This window comes from Solenopsis invicta, chromosome 2 (assembly GCF_016802725.1).
Source record: "Solenopsis invicta isolate M01_SB chromosome 2, UNIL_Sinv_3.0, whole genome shotgun sequence".
NCBI lineage: Eukaryota > Metazoa > Arthropoda > Insecta > Hymenoptera > Formicidae > Solenopsis > Solenopsis invicta.
In genome coordinates this window covers 5,705,787-5,727,071 of record NC_052665.1, presented here as the reverse complement: position 1 = coordinate 5,727,071, position 21,285 = coordinate 5,705,787, and the positions used below count along the sequence as shown (strand labels likewise).

The 21,285-nt window shown below is 33.1% G+C and overlaps 5 protein-coding genes and 1 pseudogene across 5 annotated transcripts; 5 read left to right on the top strand and 1 right to left on the bottom strand.

Moving 5' to 3' along the window:
• Positions 1 to 2,446: 2,446 nt before the first annotated feature.
• On the top strand, positions 2,447 to 4,281 carry LOC105199119 (peptidyl-prolyl cis-trans isomerase Fkbp12). The gene is made up of 4 exons (XM_011166078.3): positions 2,447 to 2,717; positions 3,131 to 3,178; positions 3,351 to 3,537; positions 3,695 to 4,281. Exons 1-4 carry the CDS (start codon positions 2,681 to 2,683, stop codon positions 3,750 to 3,752), a joined length of 330 nt encoding a protein of 109 aa, XP_011164380.1. The 5' UTR covers positions 2,447 to 2,680; the 3' UTR covers positions 3,753 to 4,281.
• Positions 4,282 to 4,431: 150 nt separating this feature from the next.
• On the bottom strand, positions 4,432 to 9,413 carry LOC105199118 (protein EFR3 homolog cmp44E). The gene is made up of 16 exons (XM_011166077.3): positions 9,283 to 9,413; positions 9,092 to 9,168; positions 8,722 to 8,837; positions 8,314 to 8,476; positions 8,092 to 8,244; positions 7,899 to 8,005; positions 7,691 to 7,834; positions 7,540 to 7,618; positions 7,339 to 7,474; positions 6,929 to 7,200; positions 6,683 to 6,855; positions 6,212 to 6,572; positions 5,918 to 6,117; positions 5,722 to 5,818; positions 5,416 to 5,571; positions 4,432 to 5,337 (listed from the first exon to the last, which is right to left on the bottom strand). The coding sequence occupies exons 1-16, from the start codon at positions 9,287 to 9,289 to the stop codon at positions 5,185 to 5,187; spliced, it is 2,394 nt and encodes a 797-aa protein (XP_011164379.1). The 5' UTR covers positions 9,290 to 9,413; the 3' UTR covers positions 4,432 to 5,184.
• Positions 9,414 to 10,703: 1,290 nt separating this feature from the next.
• On the top strand, positions 10,704 to 12,340 carry LOC105199117 (chymotrypsin-1-like). The gene is made up of 4 exons (XM_011166076.2): positions 10,704 to 10,815; positions 11,207 to 11,523; positions 11,695 to 11,943; positions 12,054 to 12,340. Exons 1-4 carry the CDS (start codon positions 10,773 to 10,775, stop codon positions 12,192 to 12,194), a joined length of 750 nt encoding a protein of 249 aa, XP_011164378.1. The 5' UTR covers positions 10,704 to 10,772; the 3' UTR covers positions 12,195 to 12,340.
• Positions 12,341 to 15,377: 3,037 nt separating this feature from the next.
• Positions 15,378 to 16,952, top strand: LOC105199115 (chymotrypsin-1-like). The gene is made up of 4 exons (XM_011166074.3): positions 15,378 to 15,483; positions 15,631 to 15,944; positions 16,097 to 16,348; positions 16,469 to 16,952. The coding sequence occupies exons 1-4, from the start codon at positions 15,441 to 15,443 to the stop codon at positions 16,601 to 16,603; spliced, it is 744 nt and encodes a 247-aa protein (XP_011164376.1). The 5' UTR covers positions 15,378 to 15,440; the 3' UTR covers positions 16,604 to 16,952.
• Positions 16,953 to 17,127: 175 nt separating this feature from the next.
• Positions 17,128 to 19,515, top strand: LOC105199154 (annotated as a pseudogene).
• Positions 19,516 to 20,140: 625 nt separating this feature from the next.
• On the top strand, positions 20,141 to 20,881 carry LOC105199153 (WD repeat-containing protein on Y chromosome-like). The gene is made up of 4 exons (XM_011166114.2): positions 20,141 to 20,153; positions 20,238 to 20,443; positions 20,568 to 20,662; positions 20,721 to 20,881. The coding sequence occupies exons 1-4, from the start codon at positions 20,141 to 20,143 to the stop codon at positions 20,851 to 20,853; spliced, it is 447 nt and encodes a 148-aa protein (XP_011164416.1). The 3' UTR covers positions 20,854 to 20,881.
• The last annotated feature ends 404 nt before the right edge of the window (positions 20,882 to 21,285 follow it).

The window sequence follows — 21,285 nt, the reverse complement described above, 5'->3', positions numbered from 1 at the left end:
AGCTACGGCGACCGAGAAAAAATGAAAGTGTTGTAATATTAATATAATATTATTTACTAAAACAATTGCTTGAGCGTCAATATAATATGGCTCATATAATAGTTGTAATTTTGTACAAAAAGTCATATTAGCCACCCTATCGCGAGACGTAGAAACCCAGGTGGCAATTGTTAACGATATCTTAAATCTTGTGAATTTAATGATAAGATATCGACATTTGATCAAAAGAGCGATGTACGAGTGAGCTCCTAATCCAAGACTGTTAACTGTCTGCAGGGGGGATTGTTAATACAATCGGATCGTTGATACTGTATTTCTCAATCTCTAGAGCGATAATCAAATCACGTTCGATTGCAGTGAAAAACAATGTTATTCATAAATATTCATGTTAAAAGTCACAATACATATATTTTTTGTTTTTATACAGACACAGATTCAATATTATAACATAATATAGATTATAATATAGAATATTATTAGGTGTAAAAGAGCCAAATTACCTTAATGTTATCGTGGTAAGCCATTTACTAGAACAATTGATTGAGTGTCGATAAAGTATGATATATTGACACTTTTAGGTTTTGATAAGTTGATAAGTTATTTTTTTTTAACTAAATTAAAATTAATAGTTTATAAAAATTAATTTCAATTAATTACATTAAAACTTGTTACGATTAAGTTAAGTAAAATTAAAAATTATTTTGAAAAGTATTATTTATATTAAATTAAAATGTCGTAATTTTGTAAAGTTTATATTATTCCAAATAATAACAAAATGCAATATAGAGCATTACAAATTATTATTTTATTTCTAAATTAAATTTATATGAAATAAAAATATATATAGAAATATTTTTTTTCTTTTACAATCTTATACGTAGACAAATTTGTAACTAAGGAAAGAAGTTAATAAGTTAAAGTTTATGTGTTTTATGAACAATTAGTTAAAGTTAGAAAATTATTTATTGAAATTAACTAAAATAAATTAAAAGTTATTGACTTTTTAATTTCATTACTTTTAATTAGTTATTAACCAACGTCATTCAATTATACGAAATAAGACGATGTCGTTTTATGGCGCAATACAGAAACGAGCGGGAAGTTAATGATGTGTAAATATTGATAAAATGTATATATAAAACACATGTCGAGAAGAAAATTATATTAACATTTCAATGTTATATAGAGTTACTGTGAGCTATAAAGTGACACAATCGTATGAATTCGTCTGAAGTGCTGTTATCAATTTTGCTGCAAGTGTACTCAGAACTTGCGCACGTAAATCTAAATGCAAATGCTGACGTTATTGCGACGATTGCGACAATTGAATTGAAGTTGATTGAAGATGATTACGCGCAAATGTCATTCGATTTATCGAAGCGATGATTTGTAAATCAGATAACTTCATCAGATAACGATTAATTAACTTATCGACCGTGGACGGACCGTTCATCACGATTTCTCATATTAGAATTTTCGCGTATACAATTTACGTTTTTATCGAGATTGTAGAAAGAGATTATTTATGACGTGACGCAATTGAGACAAATCAAAATTGTCGAAACGCTTTGAGAGAAATCTTTCGCTTTATAACTACTTCCGGTTTGAACGCGCTAAAGATAACGGAAGTTGGAAGTCAATGTCATTAAAGTTAGCAAGATAAGATTTTGATAAGAGATAACGAGAAATGGAAGATAGACTTCTCAAAATTCTTAAAAGATCATCAAAACTATTGCGAGAATATATTCAGATAAATAGTTAAAATAAAACTGAAAAATTCACTTCAAAAATTAAAATCTTATTATAAATTCACGATTGTGGCTGTACTCCCACATTCCCTTTGAACATTTCAATATTCCAGGGAAAAATGATAAGTCGGATTGACATTGATTCGACGTCAATGGCATCGATAATTTTTCCAAGTCGAGAAATATTAATCAGATCGACGTCGATCAGACGTTGACAGCTACAATCTTTGATGGGTGTAATTAATAAATCACGATAACAAATTTTAAAATTGCACAAAAAGTTAAATTAATTAAAAGTTACATTAAGAGATTAAATTAAGCTAAATTAAAAGTTCTTTTTTAAAAGTATTATTTGTATTAATTGTTTTAAATTAAAATGTAATTCTTTAAAATTATAGATTTTTATACATATCGTGCGATGTGAGCTACTGGAAATAAACTTCTTCCAAATATGGGCAAATAGTTGCGTGCTAATCTGATATATATGCTAACGACAACCCCCGCGGGGATTATAACATGTAATTATTTCCCTCACGAAACTATAATTTAAACCAGAGTTGTGAGACACGAGTCGTAAAAAAAAAATTTTTTTTCCATCAAACATTTATTTTTTTGGACAAGAACCGCCATTGCACTAAACCGCCATCTTCCGGTCTCATTCGGCGTCGAGGGCGCGCGTTTTTGCGCGTGTCGGTTGGTACTCTAGGTACCTCGTATGCTCGGCCTGTATTCATTGAACGGCGTAGTGGCGTAGTGGAGCGGCATCGTTTTCCGAGGTGTCGCGAATAGTTCCTTTATACGGCGAGTTTCGCACGACCGTTTCTCCAACGCAAGTCGATCCCCGACGAGCCTTTCGACGATCTTTGCGCGCATCTCGCCATTCCCGAGGAGACAGCCATCCGCTGTAGTACGGAGAGAAAAGACACGTAGTCATGGGCGTGGATGTTGAAATCTTGAGTCCTGGAGACGGTAATTATGCACTTTTATTTTTCTAGAGACTCGCCGAATCTTGTTCGAGAGAGAAGAGAGAGAGAGAATGAAAGAGAGCGCCTCTCTCTCTCTCTCTTCCTCCGTCCCGTTTTGCAGCTCTCCTCTCGCTCTTCCACTCGCTCGCGCTCGCGTGCACGCTTGCTCGCACGCGCGCGCGCTTACTCGCGCCATACCGCATGCTCGATTCTCCGAAAATTTGCGATTCATTACTCGTTAACGTTGGTTAACATGCCTCATTTTGCACGCAGAGTTTACTTAATCTCTATTTGAGATGAAATAAAATTCGAGCGATTTGACTTTACCTTACTTGTGCGTCGTAAATTTTGATCGACGATGCATGCACCGGTTTTATCACCCAATGTTATTTCATGAATGTATTTTTATATTTACAGGCCAGACCTACCCAAAGACCGGGCAAACAGTGGTCGTGCATTATACAGGTGAATATTTTTTTTATCACACACGAAAAATAAATTATTTATGTACCAAGAAAGAAAAGGATGAATAGCTGAGAAAAAAATTTCTAAGCTGATGCTGTATGATGACATAGCATTTTCTCTATAAATTGCAAACTTATAAAATCTTGTATTAATTTAATTAATGTGTTTGTAGGTACCCTCGACAATGGGAAGAAATTTGATTCCAGCAGGGACCGTGGTATACCATTTAAGTTCAAAATTGGGAAGGGTGAAGTAATTAAAGGCTGGGACCAAGGAGTTGCACAAATGTGCGTGGGGCAGCGGGCCAAGCTAACTTGTTCTCCAGATTTCGCTTATGGAAGCCGGGGCCACCCTGGAATATATCCTTTAATGCAAAATGATAAAATACAGATTAAATACATAAAATAGAATATTTATTATAATTTTATCAAATAAAATAATTGCTTAGTATAATTATTTTATTTGATAAAAAATAGTGCCAGACAGTGAACTGTATTAGCCTTGACAAAGACACACTATTCCACCAAATGCTGTGCTCATCTTCGATGTGGAGCTGCTGAAGGTGGAGCCTTGAAATACCTCTTATAGTGTACCAAACTTGACCAAACGCATTTCAATACAAGAAAAAGGAAAAAAAAAGAAACGCATCAAATTATGTTAAGTAGTCGTCGCACGAATGGCACATCCTACTCTAATGCCTTAATTCAATCGCTCGTACATTAAAAGTTATATTTGCTATTTCCACGAAGTATATGAGGCATTGAAAACGTCGTTTCTCATAATCAACCACGGAAACGACGTACAATTTATACAATGTATAAATTGCAGATCAATAATATTCAAACATTGTCGCATAGTTGTTAGACTGTAAGGTCGTATATTAATGTGTAATACGATTTACCTGCTCTCCAAGAGATGCTACTTAACTTGTGTACTTGATTTGAAACCGACTAACCGTGTTCCTATTATGAGCGGTTGAATAAAGGGACCCACCAGATATTTACAAAAAATAACCTGTGTTCATTCCATTTACTATGTATTTGGTAATCCTTCAAGTATTTTGTACAAAGTTTCAATAAAGGAAAGAACAATTGGTAATGCTACAGGTTTTCATAAAGTACAATAAAAAAAATTTGCTCTGCTCCTTCAAGAGTGTATTACATTTTTTTTATATACGTTATATAAACAAGTAACGGAAGAGAAATGTAAGAAAGATTAAACATTGCACTACAATAAATCTTTCCAGGTTAACATGTGTTTTAATGTATGTATATTTACAAAATATTTTGAACCATCTTTTATATTTATAAATATACATTGTGCAACCTTTTTCAATCACTCTGTCATGAGAGAAAATCTGTTTTCCAATCTAGAATTTACATACAGAGATATACATAGATATACAATTTTTAACTTTACATCAACAAGAGGTATAACTACATAACAGTGCATATTCAATTGGTCTACTATCGAAACATATATCCAGATTATTTGTCTTCATTGTTGTTAAAATTTGTTTCATACATATAGAGTAACTCTCATTATGTCGATGCTTGTGTGAAATTTTTTTCATTTTGTGCTTTCACTGAAGTATCGACAGATCACAATCAGCCTATAATGAAAATAATTAATTCTGTACTTTTATAAAATCTTAAATAATTTTAATTTCTAAGAATCATGTGTGCATATAAAGCGAAATTTATGTCTCTATAGATGCCTAATTCTATTAAATCATTGATTTTATAAAAATTATACTAATTAACCATTTCCATTGTAGTTTACATGATATTTGATAGCTTCATTAAAAGTAAATAAGTACGAACAACTTATCAACCTTAATAAAAAATTATATCTAATAATAAGAAACAAAAATATTTTCTCTATTATGTACAATACATAAGTCAATTTTAAAATATATGAGCTACTGTTCATACCTGGTAACACTTAGAATATTTAATATAATGCAACACACTACGTTAATATTAATGCAACAATATATTAGCAGCTTAATAAACAAACAGCTCTGGAAAATGAATTTCGTAAGCTGGAGTTTGACTTGGTTTAGTATCCGTCTGTGGTCCGGTTGTCGGAACCGTGTTGCGCGGATCAACAGATAATGTATTAAATATCTCTGATAACTTACTCTGCAAAACATCGTGCTACGAATAGAAAAGAAAAGATTAGAAAACTGTATTAATTGTGATAATTGTTAATATTATATATGTTAATTAACTAACCTTTGGTTGTGTTTTTGACACTAAATCTTGGAATGGTGCATTTCTAAAGAACTGAGAGAGTTGCATTCGCTTCTCTTCTTCTACAACTTGATTATTATTGTTCTCTGTCAAAATTCTTTTCATACTTTCAAATGTTAATTCTTCTCCAGGTAATTTCTGAAAAATATTGATTACGAATAAGAAGATATGTAAAATTGTACAATAATAATCCAGGAGATTAAGAAAAATAATAGACGATAATAGTCGTATTAAATAATCATAGATTTCTACTAATTTAGTACAAATTAAAGTAAATGGAAGTCATACCTTTTGTACACCGGGTGATGAACCTCCACTGTCCAATTCTGCACCTCCAGAATTAATGTCGGCTAGCGAATTTCTGCCAGCATCAACCCATGAGTGCCTAGTAAAGAAAATTTTATTTTATTTTATAAAACGAATAATTTTCTAATGCTTAATGTGCGTAGCTGATTATCGCTTACTATATTTAGTAAGCAATTACCTGTGTTGTAAAGAATTGCCACTGTAACCCGAACCTTGCTGTAACTTTCCACTGTCAAGGCCAGCTCCTTTTAGGCATTCGCTAACAACAGTTTGATCGACTAAAAGAGCTGGCGCTAACCTGGATGTTAGACCAGTGTCATATTGAGATTGTAAATCCGGTAGCAAATGCGGACTATCGTTTCGACGTTCTTCTATAACCTTAGTGTTCATTGCACATTTTATTTTTAACAGTATGTCATAACTTTAGTATAAAATAAATAGATAAATAAATTTACAATTTCAAACTACCTACCTTTGTCGCGTAATCCATAAGAGCAGTAATATTACAAACGTACGATATTAAGACTAATAGGCTGATCACTATTGCGTGTAAGTTAAACTTAAGTGGAAGACTAATTTGACTACTCGTCAATGCCAAGTCTTGCAGACTCAATACCAATCTCAGTAACTCTAATACTGTTTCCTCGGAAGCCAATTCAATGGCAAGTAACGCCAATGTGGTATATATAGATTCCACGTTTTCTACTGTGTTACTAGACAGTTCTAGTGATTCATACAAGGCTAAATAGATTTCAGGGCCGTGCTTCCGAATGAAAATAACATCAGGTCTGGATGCTTTTTCAATAGCAAGATCGAGTTCTACTACGTTGACGCTAAAAGAGAAAAAAAACTTTTCAAAAATTGTACAAAAAAAGAAAGAAAAATATGTATTAATAAAATATCTATTGATTAAGAAAAATTGTTAATTAAGAAATAAACGTACGTTGGTTTAGCGAGTTTCGTAATATTTCGACGTCTGTCAATTAAAGTATGGAATATCTTCTGTACAAGAAGCCTCATTTCAGCATCTGCTGCCAGTGACATTCTCAGTAATGGGTCCAAGAAACTGGGTGGGAACGTCGTGTTCAAGTGGATAGTTTGGTACTTGGTACCAACCTGTATATAAACAAAATAATTAAACCCATATCTTATATTTATAATTTTAATAATAAAACAATAAACGATTTACCTTTAAAAGCGACTTTAAAAGTATGCTCTGAAGCAATACGTCTCCTTTGCCGACTGATACAATACGATCTGGTTGACTGTACGGAACTTTACTCATAATGAACATCATAATTTCAATTTTCTGGTAATCCGGAAGATGATTCGCAAATTCTCCAAGAGCATTTATGAGAGCCTCTTGATATAATTGCTCATCACTACTTGACGATTGGTTTCTCGTTACACTAACTCGTAGGTGAGACAATAACGAATTTATAATCTCCAATACAGATGGTCCTAGGAAGAACAAAAGAGTATATATCATTAAAAGACATCAGAATTTGACTTTCGTTATACGTTTAATAATTTATCTATGTAAGCTTATAAACAATAAAATTTATCCTAGATCTATTTAACTTTTCTATATCTACTTACCAACACTTTCACCTGCAGCTATTGATATAATCTTAGATAAAGTATCTGCAATACTAGTACGAATCTTAGGAGATGACTTTGAATGATCATCGAGATGCGTCATTAAAGCTTCCACTACAGTGTAGGAATATTGTGACTAAAATGTACATTAAGATAATATTAATTATTCAATGTGTCAAATATTATTCGATTTACATGTACCTGGATAGAAAACATAATTATCCTGAAAGTATGAATTGCGAAGTAGTTAGGGACCCATAATTGGTGGTTGTCTAGATGCCTGCAATAGAGATTATTCAAATACTTTTTGCACGAATATATAAATTAATTTCTAAGGAAATTTGCCTCATACCTCAATACAGGTCTTATAACGCATCTAATATGACCAAATGATGCGCGCCCGATTAATTCTCGCATACAAGTTTCCGCAAATTGCGGCGGATCTGATCGTTCTTCGGTTGGACTGTCTGGTGTCGCGTCTTCTTTATCAGCATATCTGAACATACAAACTTGGTGTCAATTTGCGCACGTTCCATAACATTCGTTTCTTCTAAAATTACCTTGAATTTTGCATATTGTACAACAATGATGGTACTATCTTGTCCATATGTACAGGTTCCCAAATATTCTCAACCAAATCGTCAGACAAAGTTTTTCTTACAACACCCTATAAAGATGTATTTAAATATATAGATGCAAATTTCAATGTGTAAATCATAATTCAGTATATAATACTCAACAGCATTGTCATACCTGCAATCCTTGAATTCCAGCAAGCCTAATTTGCTTGCGTGTAGTAGGATCGTCGTTACTGGAGTGGCACATCGCCGAATATTTCGACACGAAGAAATCGTAACGAGTGTGATAGGAGGGTGTGTCTTCCTCGATGTTGGCAAATCTGACAAACTGAAAGTCGATACATCGATCAGATAGAATCGGCGAAAGTAACGTTAATCCTTCCAATTAGTCACTTACAGACTGTGTCGCGAGAATTTGTAACTGAGGATCCGTGGATTCCAGCAGCTTTTGTACCATTTTCAAGAAGCTCTCAACAAATAAATTCAGAGTTTGTGCATGACAGGCCACGAGGAGTTGGTCCATTGCCTCCATGGCAATCACGACAAAGCCATTTCGTCTCCTATTAGGATTCTTATTAGATAGGATTCTTGTTGTTTTTTACAATGCTATGAATGCATAAGCATGTTACGTATATATGTACTAAATTATTGCCAGTCATATTTGCAGCAGTCATCAGAATTAATTTTTTTAATTCTCATGTATAGCAGAGTAGCGTATAATTATTTATATAATCATTGTTGCAATGCGATTATTTGTGTATTTTACAAGGAAAGATGTTATTATATCACACTTTTTTTACATTACCTGTAAATATCTCTGGAAGCCCGCTGAAACAAGTATTCTCCAATCCTATCCAATTTCTCAGGACTGCTCAATGAATAGAATGTCAGTTTCTCCATATTGTTCTTGATTAAGCCATCCTGAGGAGTAGAAAAGCACATTAATAGACTGTCGCGTGCGAGAAACACGTGTCAATTCGATTTTTCTCATTCGCCGCAAATATCATAGGTTCAGCCATAAATAGAACAATCATTTTGGTCTCTTCCGGTTGTCAAGGACAGCGTTTCAGTATTGATTTGCTCGCGACTAAAGCTATAAAACGTGCCAAGCAGAAACAAACTGTATATCGAAATGAGGAAAAATGAAGAAGAGAGTAAAAAACAGGAGATCTCACCTGGGGATTGACCGGAAAGATATTGTCAACGAGCCTCTTGTATCTCGGCCGTAACGCAGCGCAACACCAACAACAGCCTGATAAAAGAAAAAAAAATTAATAAAAACGTATTGACGTATCGTCGTCTAATCACAATTAGACTGATGTCTTTGAAAATACATAATTCTGGCTATGTAAATTATCACACTTACCAAACATCTTAACAACTTCCTAGAGCACCTGTCGTAAACCGACTGCGATGACAGCTACGCAACGCGACGTGTGCGCATATGATACGCACCCTTTAATCGATCGGCCAGCTATCGATAGTCTAGGGACTATCGACCGGAAACGCCTAACTTCAGGCGAAACTTTTAGGACTTCCTCTATTGCAACATTTTAGGCCCGAAAGTTGCTCCGCCTGCTAACGCGCGCCTGCGCATTGCGCTCGCATATTATGATTAGAACGCTTCAAAAATAATTTAAAGATTTAATCACCCATAACTGTATTTTAAAATATGATGAGAATCTCGAGGTTTCAAACCTTCTTTTTAACCTTTTTCGTATGTATACCTTAACAACGTTTTGGAATATTCGTACAATATCATATACTGTGTTAGGGTAATGTTTAAAAAATTATATATAAATATATATATATCTTCAAATAATGTACTGCAATACAAATATAATATCTAAAATTAAAATTTCTTTGTTAACGTCATAAATATATGTATCACTTTTTATATTTCCAGTTGTTACTTTGATTCCTCGAAGTCAAAGGTATTTATATTTACACAGCCGCGGCTTTGAATTTGCCAAGTGAGATGTATCAAAAAAGATGTTACGCGATTCCAAGAACTCGTTTAATTAATGATAATCAAGAAAAAAATCTATATTTTTTAACAAAGAAAGAGAGAGATATTATGTTTTTTTATAAATAAAATTGTTTTTTTTATTGTTTCTTGTTTATTTAAGCATATGATGCAGTAGTGAGCTGCATTTAGTTCCTCTTTCTCTTATTATTTGTTGTCTGTTATACATATATTTTGCTAGAAATTCGCACACAATTTATATATTTCTACTATAAATTAATTTTTATTACAAAATATTTTTTAAATTTATACAAGAATATACTAAGTAGAAATCGTATATTTGTTTCTTAAAAAAATAATGGCAAAAGATAAAAACATATGTTTGAATTTACATTTTTCATATTAGAATTTCTCTTTTTTTCTAAATATTTGTCTGTTAATCGTTTAAGCGTGTATTATAAATTACTAATAGTTATAATATTAATTTGTTAAGTTCTTCTAATGTTGTACGTTTTACTCGCATAAACGAATAATGATGGGAGATACGCTTTGTATATTTAATTATTACCGTGTATCTCTTCATTATTATTATCAAGAGCTTGTTCATTCAAGCAAAACGCAAGATATCGGAAAGTAAATAGAAAAACTTGACGTACGTGTATCTTCATTTAAACTACAATAAAATCGCAATGTAATTAAGTCTGTAATCTTTTATGTTGCAATATCTACCTTATTAAAATGCAAAATAAGAACGTCATCGTATTTGCAATAAAAAATGTAACCAGCTGTTCGCCGAAATTGAATCACAAATATGAATCCACTATAAAAAGGGAGTGGACGTCGTATCAACTCATATTTTTTTTTTATCTGGTTTGAGTTACTCATTAACCATGCTACCATTCATTTTCTTAGTGGTCGGCGTTCTTGCACAACGTAAGTGAAGGCATATTGTCTGAGACGGCATACAATTATTATGATAAATATTCATAAATATTTATTGCTGTTTATTTTTTAAAAGTATTATACAATATTTATGATAATTAAAAAAATTAATATTTATAATATTTTATGTCTTGTAAATATTTTTATGTGATACAATAAACCTTTATGATGTGTTCATTTTAAAATTACATAAATATTTATAAAATATTTAAATAAATATAAATATTTTGTAAACCTTTTATAAATAAATTATGTACAGTCTCGGAGTATAATGATAAAATGTTCTTTCATTACTTTTGCCTGCGACGAATATTTTGTTCATCAATTAATGATACATTATTCATTTTTATTCTGCAAGAAACGTGTATTGATTAATTTACAGAGACGTTTGCTGAGGAACCCGAGAAGATCGTCGGTGGCCAAGATGCCGCACCAGGCGAATTTCCGCATCAAGGTTCCTTGAGATTGCGAGGCTCACACATTTGTGGCTGCTCCATCATCGGCCCGAAGACAATCTTGACTGCCGCTCATTGCGTGGATGGTATCGCAGAATATCCTTATAGTAACTTCAAGGTTGTGACCGGCACCATCGATAGATATACGGGAGGAGAGACCCACGATGTGAAGAGCGTTCACGTGCATCCGTATTATTCCGACAGAGTGGAAGATGCTTGGGTGAATGATGTTGCAGTGATCACGGTAAGTCAACGTTGGATTCGCCACTACGATTTGTCTTTACAATTTCAAAATCTCAAAAAACGTCAGCTTATTTCTTTCTAATTTTTTCTAATATCATATATCCTTCTTGTTCATCTATTTTCACTCCTTTTTTATTTAAACAGCTTGTTTCATCTGTTTCATTCGTTTCAGCTCAAATCGGCGATTAAGTACAACCAGTATCAAAAACCGATTGCCCTGGCCAAGACCCGACCCGCTGACGGAACCCAATGTCAATTGTCCGGATGGGGTCAGATCAGCACGAACGGACCGCTTCCGCGCATTCTCCAAAAGATGTTCCAGGTCATATACAATCAGGAAAAATGCAAGCAACGTCATAATATGCCTTTAACTGGCAGTCACGTGTGCGCGTATAACCGCTACGGAATTGGCGCTTGTTCCGTGAGTAACATTTTCTATCGAATAGTACTAGTAGCCTGATAATTAGTTCATCGATTATTGAAGAGATTCTTTAGTCAATCAGAAGTTAACAAAAATGTTCGTATTTTTAGGGTGACAGCGGTGGTCCGCTCATCTGCGGTGGCGTACAGTGCGGTATTACTTCCTGGGTTCTTCCTTGCGCAAAGGGTGAGCCTGATGCCTACACCAGTGTCGCTTATCATTACGACTTTATTGAACAATATTTAGAATAAATCTATTTGATGGTATTGTCAATGGAAACAATGGATGTCAACGCGTCGAAAGAATACGATGCGTTGGTTACGTTTTTGAAAAAGAAGAATATACTTCTGTACTTATAATATAAATAAATAAATAAAACAGTTTTAGTTACATCTAATGGTGTTGTTGATTCTTGATTAATATATTGGTATAAAGTCTTTCCAATCTTTCAGGACAGATAATATAATGCAAATTATTATTTATTTCCAATACAGCCTTAAGATGAAAGAGTATTGTACAAGATAATTAATACTTTCCAGAAATAGAAAATCTAAATATATAATAATAAATAAGTTTAATAAATTCTTGTCTAATTGTGTAATATTCATTACCGTGATATCAATACAGATTAAACTACATCATTACCAATTTATTAATAATAATTATTATTTATTATAATGTGTTTTGTGTGTTCTCGCAAATTTCGGAATTATGTGCTTATTTCGTGTATATTTAGCTTAAGAAATCATCAGCAGATTAATAAAAAGAACAGTCTAAAATATTTAAAGTGTTCATTAAATTTACCTTAAATTATTATCACCTTTTTACGTTTTTTAATACAATAAATTGCAACATATAATAATAAACTCACAAGAAAACTGTCACGGGTGTCCGGCGCCGATCTTATTCTCCTTGAAATATCTTGTTAAACATGAAAATCTAAGAAACCTGTATTTTTTTATATTGGCGGAATCTCATGTTTAGGGAGTGAAACACTTTGAAAAACAAAACGGTATTTCTCTTTCGGGGCAAATATCGTCGAAAGTAAAAAAGACAGAAAAAAATTTTTTTAACAAAAGTTGTACGGTTTAAAGAGTACTTTAAAGTTGTAGAGAAAAAATTTTTTTATTTTGTTTAACAAAATATCCCCACCACTTAAAGATTTTTTTCAAATTTTTCAAATTTTATTATACATGGTTGAATTTGGAAAAAATAACCTTTAATTCGGTTGTAAAAAAATTTGAAAAATTAAAAAAAATTTTGGGTGGTGGGAGTGTTTTGTTAAACAAAGCAAAGCAAATGGTTTTTTTTTATAACTTTAAAGTACCTTTAAACCTTACAACCTTTAAACCTTACAACCTTTATTTAAAAACTTTTTTTGTCTCTTTTCTTCTTGTCTCTTACTTTCAACGATATTTGCTCCGAAAAAAATACCATTTTTTTTCAAAGGGTATTTTCTCTAAACATAAGATTCCGCCAATATAAAAAAACACGGGTTTCTTAGATTTTCTTGTTTAACAACATATTTGAAGGAGAATCAAATCGATGCCGGACATCCGTGACAGTTCCCTTGTCAGTACAAGCGTATTTTTTGGAAGTTTAAAAATCATTCGGATCAGATATAGCAGCTATTAGCTTTAGAGTTCCATTTTATTTCATCTCATTAACAATTTAATCCAAGAATATCCTTTGAATGCTTTGCTAGGAATAAATAGCTGAAGACCATATAGTCTTCAAGATATTTTAAAGATTTCTATAAAATGTGTTAATAGGGATGAATTTTATATATATTTTAAGAAAGAAATTTTAAAAGTAAAATAAAAATTAAATCGTACAATTGTTATTAATTGTATTTTTAATCTATCTGCTACCTAATTTTAAAGAAAATAATGTAAGATAAATTATTTGTTTAGTACATTGAGACTCAATTTTTCATTATCTGATTAACTGATGGATAAATTTCACCTGATGTTTTATTCAATGGGCCATGATGATGCCATAAATGAAGCTTATTGGGTAAAACTTCAAGTTAAGTTTAACCATAACTTAACCATTAACGTCCATGCAACCAAAGGTAAAAAGAGTTAAATTTTTCGATTTTCTATCTATTTCTGACTTTTAACCCTTTTCAGAGGGCGCACAGGACCATTAATGGGGTGAAAATGAGAAAAAGGTATTTTAGCGACCAAAACAACCTGCTCCATCAGCTAGAGTATTTGATCAGTTCTCGAAGTAAATATGTTACTAGGGGTAAAAAGACTTGATCTTTCGGATTTCCTATTCATTTTATACTTTCACCCACCTTTAGAGGGTATAAGGGGGTCAAAAAGAGGTAAAAAGAGGAGAATTTTCAAAATGTTGAAAAATGAATAAGAAATCCAAAAGATCAAGTCTTTTAACTCATAGTAACATATTCACTTCGACAATTGATAAGATAGTCTAGCTGGACCAGCAGGCTGTCACGTTTAGGTCACTAAAATACTTTTTTCTTATTTTTACCTCATTGATAACTTTGTGCGGCCTCTAGGAAAGGCTGGAAGTCAGAAATGGATAGAAAATCGGAAAATTTAATCCTTTTTACCCTTAGGATTTATTGGCAAAATTCGACCATAACGGAAGATGTAGGAAAGGCGTGTTACGTTTTGGTCGCGGGGTGTTAATGGATTAACTAGATAATGAAAAATTGGGCCTAATTAAAAATAAAATATCTAAATATTTATTATTAACGACTATATTAAAAATAATCTTAAAAACGTACTTTTAAAGAAATAATCTTATCAAAATACTGAGAGATGTTTTTTATTTTTTTTGCTTTTAAAGAATTTTCCTTAATTATTTTATATAATAAAATACAAATAATAGAATAATATATCAATTTAGTTCGCAATTTATAGTTTTATTATAAATTATTTTTCAAGAAATTTTGAAATTTGTACAAGAAAAATACAAATTAGAAAGCGTTTTTTCAAAGAACAATGACAAAAAATAAAATCTGTTTGAATTTATATTTTTCATAATAAAAGTTATTTCTATTATTTTAGATATTTATTTATAATTAATATTGTTTATATTATATAAAAATAAATTTTAACTTTAATTAACTTAAATGTTAAATACGTCAAGCAATGACATTTTGTATTTACTTTCCGACGACTTTATTCTTACCGATATCTTTACTTTTGCTCAGATGAACGATCAGCTTCACAATAATAATGAAGAGATACAATTTGTATGTTTAATTATTTTATTACATCTGTTTTACCGTTCTTTTTTCTTTAACTTATGCCACGTAATTATACATGCAACATTTGATTTCGCCGTATTTTATATCTCATCAAAATGCAAGATGCGTCATTGTGTTTCTTTACCATAAGAAATGCCAGCTGTACATACGCCAAGGTCAAATTGCAGATGTAAATCCGCTATAAAAAGGGAATGAGAATTGTTGTTCTCATTACCAGTTTCACTTTTGATCGAGACTGAATTAATTACCGATCATGCTGCCGTTCATTTTCTTGGTGGTCGGTGTTCTTGCGCAGCGTAAGTAAAGGCACACATAGTATAGTGATAAAATATTCTTTCGTTAACATTTCGTTAACTCCGATGAACATTTTGCTCATCAGTCATTAGTAATATATACCGATCGTCCAATTATTCGATGAGAAACGTGAATTCATTGATTTGCAGAGACGTTCGCTGAGGAACCCGAGGCGATCGTTGGTGGTCAGCCCGCCACACCAGGCGAATTCCCTCATCAATGTTCCCTCAGGGTGAATGGCAATCACATTTGCGGCTGTTCCATCATTGGTCCGACGAAAATCTTGACTGCTGCACATTGCGTGCACGGCATTGCGTATCCACCCTACAGCAACGTGAAGGTTGCTGTTGGCACCATCTCAAGAACCGGTGGAACACTTTATGATGTACTAAACGTTGTCGTTCATCCGCAATACTCCGACAGCAGTCGAGACTCTTGGAAAAATGACGTCGCGGTGATGACGGTAAATCTTATTACAGGACAATTTGCCATCGCGAGCTACTCGAGAATCCAACTTATAATTCTTTTCTAATTTTTCCCAACATCTAACTTTTTATTTGCTTATTTTGCTACGTTTCATTAAAATGTTTAAATCATCCATTTTTTATATTTCAGCTCAAAAGGCCAATCCAATACAACCAGTACGTACAACCGATCGGCCTGGCACGCTCTACGCCGCGCGCCGGACAGCAATGTCAATTATCCGGATGGGGTATGACCAGAGCGAATGGACCACTCGCGGATTCCCTTCTCAAGATGTATCAGGGTATCGTCGACAGGAACCAATGCCAGCAAATCCACCGTAATATGCCTTTGACTGGCAGCCACTTGTGCGCGGTGAATCAACGTGGAATTGGTGCTTGCCAGGTGAGCGACGTACATTGTGTAAATCTATGGAGACAATTCATTCTGATAGAGACGATTGATCCATTAGTTGTTGACACGATAGTTAAACGGAAAGTTAACGAAAATTATCTGTATTTTCAGGGTGACAGCGGTGGCCCGTTCATCTGCGGTGGCGTACAGTGCGGTATTACTTCCTGGGTTGCTCCTTGCGCACAGGGTGTACCTGACGTCTACACCGATGTCGCATACCATTATAACTTCATAGTGCAAAACTAAAACAGAATTAAAATAATTAATAATTTTCAGAAATAGAAAATCAAGATATATAATAATAAATAAATTTAATAAATTCTTGTCTAATTGGGTAATATTCATTACCATGATGTATCAATGCAAATTAAGCATACATCATTACCGATTTATTAATAATAATTAATATTTGTTATAATTTGTGCTTTACAAAGTTCGAAATCATGTGCTTATTTTGTGTATATTTAGCTTAAGAAATTGTCAGCAGATTAACAATAAGAACAGTCTAAAATATTTAAAATGTTCATTAAATTTACCTTGAATTATTACCACCTTTTTACGTTTTTTAATACAATAAATTGCAACGTATAATAGTCAACTCAGTACAAGTGTTCTTTGAAAATTTAAAGATTATCCGGTCCGATATAATCAGCTATTAGCCTTATAGTTTCATCTTATTTCATCTCATTGACAACCCTGATGAAAGTGTTGGAAAAATTTGGATATAAATTTTGGATAAAAACGGATTCAAGAGGATAGAAGAAAAAAAAAGAAAAATATATAGTTAGAAAGTTTTTTTTGGATTGTTACCGGATTGTTACCGGATATTCATTCCGATTAAAATTCGAGAACAGCGTGGATTAAGGATTGAAAATCTTGTTCGGACGAGCCTCGGATTTGTTTGTATTAGACTCACGGATTAAGAAAAATTGAAAAAATTATCAGAATAAGTTTTGGGTTCATTCAGATTGAACTCCTGGATTAAAAAGAATTGAATAACTGTTTAGGATTCATTTGGATATAAAACTTGGAGTTGATGCACCGGCAGAAAGAGTTACAAATTTGATTTGATTTAGAATGGGCACAATTTCAGAACTATTTGTAAAAGTCCGGAAAAGTTTGTATTAAAAGTTTGTATCCTATCCGAAACTTTCAACCAAAAGTTTAATCCAAGAATATTCTTTAAATGCTTTGTTAGAAATAAATAGCTGAAGACTATAATCTTCAAGATATTTTAAAGATTTCTATAAAATGTGTTAGGAACGCATTTCATATATATTTTAAGAAAGAAATTTCAAAATTAATATAAAAAATTTATATATTCTTCATAATAAAAGTTATTTCTATTATTTTAGATATTTATTTATAATTAATATTGTTTATATTATATAATAACAAATTTGAATTTTAATCAACTTAATTGTTAAATACGTCAAGCAATGAAACTTTGTATTTACTCTCCGACGACTTTATTCTTACCGATATCTTACTTTTGCTCAGATGAACGATCAGTTCCAATGAAAAGATACAATTTGTATGTGTAATCATTTCATTATATCTATTGTATCGTTCTTTCTTATTTAACTTATGCCACGTAATTATATTTGCAATATTTGATTTCGCTGTATCTTATATCTCATCAAAATACAAGATGCGTCATTGCGTTTATTTACTGTAAGAAATGTAAACAGCTGTACGCCGAGGTCAAATTATCAGACATAAATTCGCTATAAAAAGGGAATGAGAATTGTTGTTCTCATTCCCAGTTTCACATTTGATCGGGATTGAATTAATTATCGATCATGCTGCCATTCATTTTCTTGGTGGTCGGCGTTCTTGCGCAGCGTAAGTAAAGGCACACATAGTATAGTGATAAAATATTCTTTCGTTAACATTTCGTTAACTCCGATGAACATTTTGCTCATCAATCATTAGTAATATATATCGATTATTCGATTATTCTATAAGACACGCGAATTCATTGATTTGTAGAGACGTTTGCTGAGGAACCTGAGGCGATCGTTGGTGGTCAGCCCGCCGCACTAGGCGAATTCCCTCATCAAGCTTCCCTGAGAGTGAATGGCAATCACATTTGCGGCTGCTCCATCATTGCTCCGACGACAATCTTGACTGCTGCACATTGCGTGCAAGGCATTGCGTATCCACCCTACAGCAACGTGCAGGTTGCTGTCGGCACTATCTCAGTCAACGGTGGAGAACTTTATGATGTGTCGGAAGTTTACGTTCATCCGCAATACTCCGGCCAGAGGGAAGACGCTTGGACAAATGACGTAGCGGTGATCAAGGTAAATCTTATTACAGAACAATTTACCTCGAAAAATCCAGCTCATAATTTCTTTCTAATTTTTCCCAACATCTCTCTTTTTGTTCGCTCATTTTGCTTCTTTTTATTAAAATGCTTAAATCATTTGTTTTTTATATTTCAGCTACAAAAGCCAATTCAATATAGCAACAAGGTATAACCGATCGACCTGGCCACCTCTCCGCCGCAAGTCGGACAGGCCTGTCAATTATCCGGATGGGGTAAGATCAGCGCAAACGGACCACTCGCGAATTCCCTTCTCAAGATGAATCAGGCTACCGTCGACAAGGACCAATGCCAGCAAATCCACCAGAGTATGCCTTTGACCGACAGCCACTTGTGCGCGATGAATCAACGTGGAATTGGTGCTTGCCAGGTGAGCGACGTACATTGTGTAAATGTGTAGAGACAATTCATTCTGATAGAGACGATTGATCCATCAGTTGTTGACAAAATTTGATAGTTAAACGGAAAGTTAACGAAAACTATCTGTATTTTCAGGGTGATAGCGGTGGCCCGTTCATCTGCGGTGGCGTACAGCACGGTATTACTTCCTGGGTTTTGCCTTGCGCCGTGGGTGTACCTGACGTCTACACCAGTGTCGCATATCACTATGATAACTTCATAAAACAGTACATGGATTAAAATAATCTATAAACGACATAGATTTACTCGATGTATTATATCAACTGGTGTCAACGCGCCGAAAGAATACGTTGTTGCAATGTTAAAATTATCACGCAGGAATACATCGGCGACTTTCAAACGGGAGAAATATTTTTGTATTTTGATGTATTAAATTGAATACGATAATTAAATTTATTAAAACTGTTGATTGTTAATCACTACGATTCTTCCCATTTCTTTTTCTTTAATAGACTAATAGATCGAACTGTTTACAAGTTACCATTAATTTCCAGCATTTCCTTCCAACATACAAAAAGTATACAATAATTTTTTTATTCTTAATATTCAAAACAGGCAAAAAAGAGCTACTAATTCAATTCGTCAATATTATAGAAGTGTTGAGCTTCAATAAATTTTGGTTTAATCGTAATTTGTGCAATTCATTACCACGATATTGATATCGATAGCAAATTGAGCACACTACATGTGTGGCTTAACAAATCATTAGCACACATTAACAGAGATAATACGAAATGTTTGATCAAAATTTTCATCGAATTAGCGATTCACCTTGAATTATCTTTTAACGTTTCTTAGGTCGATAATTGATCTTGATAATTAATCTTAAATAATTCGTGTTTCTGTGGACAAAATAAATAATTCTAGATTTTTTTATTTTTATGTAGAAATATACATTCTACGTAACGCATATCAAAAAGACAACAGAGCATTATCGATCAAACATCGGGTTCCATGGCGCAAGTTCAGATCGTAAGCCAGCTGTTGGAAAAGTACAAGTACACACAATTTTTAATACTTCGGTAATTTATACTATGTCATATTCTGGTAAACAACTTTATTTTCGAAAATCCAAAGCGCCTCATATATGACCGTTTTGCAAATGTTTTATTACGTGTATTACCATCGTAGGCATTTCTAATGGGGAAGAGGCAGAACGCCATGAGATTTCAGATCTTTCAACTTCTTCTAGAAGTCATTCGGAGTCTAAGGATGAATTCGATGAATTTGACTTAGGTAGAAAATTGCAATCCCCGATACTCGGTCATCATTGTCAACTTCCTGATCTGCCAACAAGCTGCGTACCATCTACAATTCTGGACACGTCCCTGCTACATGTAAGATCCAACAGCATGCATTTACTGCAGGAAGAAGTTAAACAAGATATTTCAATTTTATTTCCCAGAGTCTTTTGTAATTTTGTTATCGATAATTTTACTACATTACGTTCTCCGTTCGCAGATTCCCGTTTATGCCCATTTAAAGGTATACGACCTGAAGCCTGTGCAGTTGCCGCAGGTACCATCGATCTTGTCGGCGTTGCAACTGCAATTTTCGTGAGTATTTTTTTCTCCGTGCATTTTTTCACATTTATTTTAATTATCATGCTTTCAGGGAGGGTACCGTGCTCAGTAAATCCTCGAGGGAAATCTCGTCAACCGCGCGACTGAGCGAAGATCAACTGTCTGCCTTGTGCAGCGCTCGAAATAGTAAAATTGTGAATAAGAAACGACGAGCGGAAATGTAGATTAATGTAATAAACAAAAAATGTATTCCTAAAAATATGCTTTTTTTCATCTTTAATTTTTTTCTCACGTATGTCCTTAATTTAATTTTTTTTGTACTTTATTAATTTTCAAGAAATTTTTTTTGCAATTGAAACTTTGAAAAATTTTTGGAACATTTTAATTAATTAATTTATTATATTTAATTATTCTGATATCTGATCGGTGAATTTAGATTTTTAATTAAAAATTTCCAGATTTAAAATGTTAGAAATTGCGACTTTTAGAAATTTTATTAATTACATTCATGAATATTCGTTTATATTAATAAAAACTACAGATCTTTCGTCTAGTAAGTCGTTTGCAATCGTTTCGTTTCGCATTGACCGCGCGTCCCACATCACGTCTACGCGGCATTCGAATTTCGTTTCAATTTTTTAAAAAGTAACCAGTGA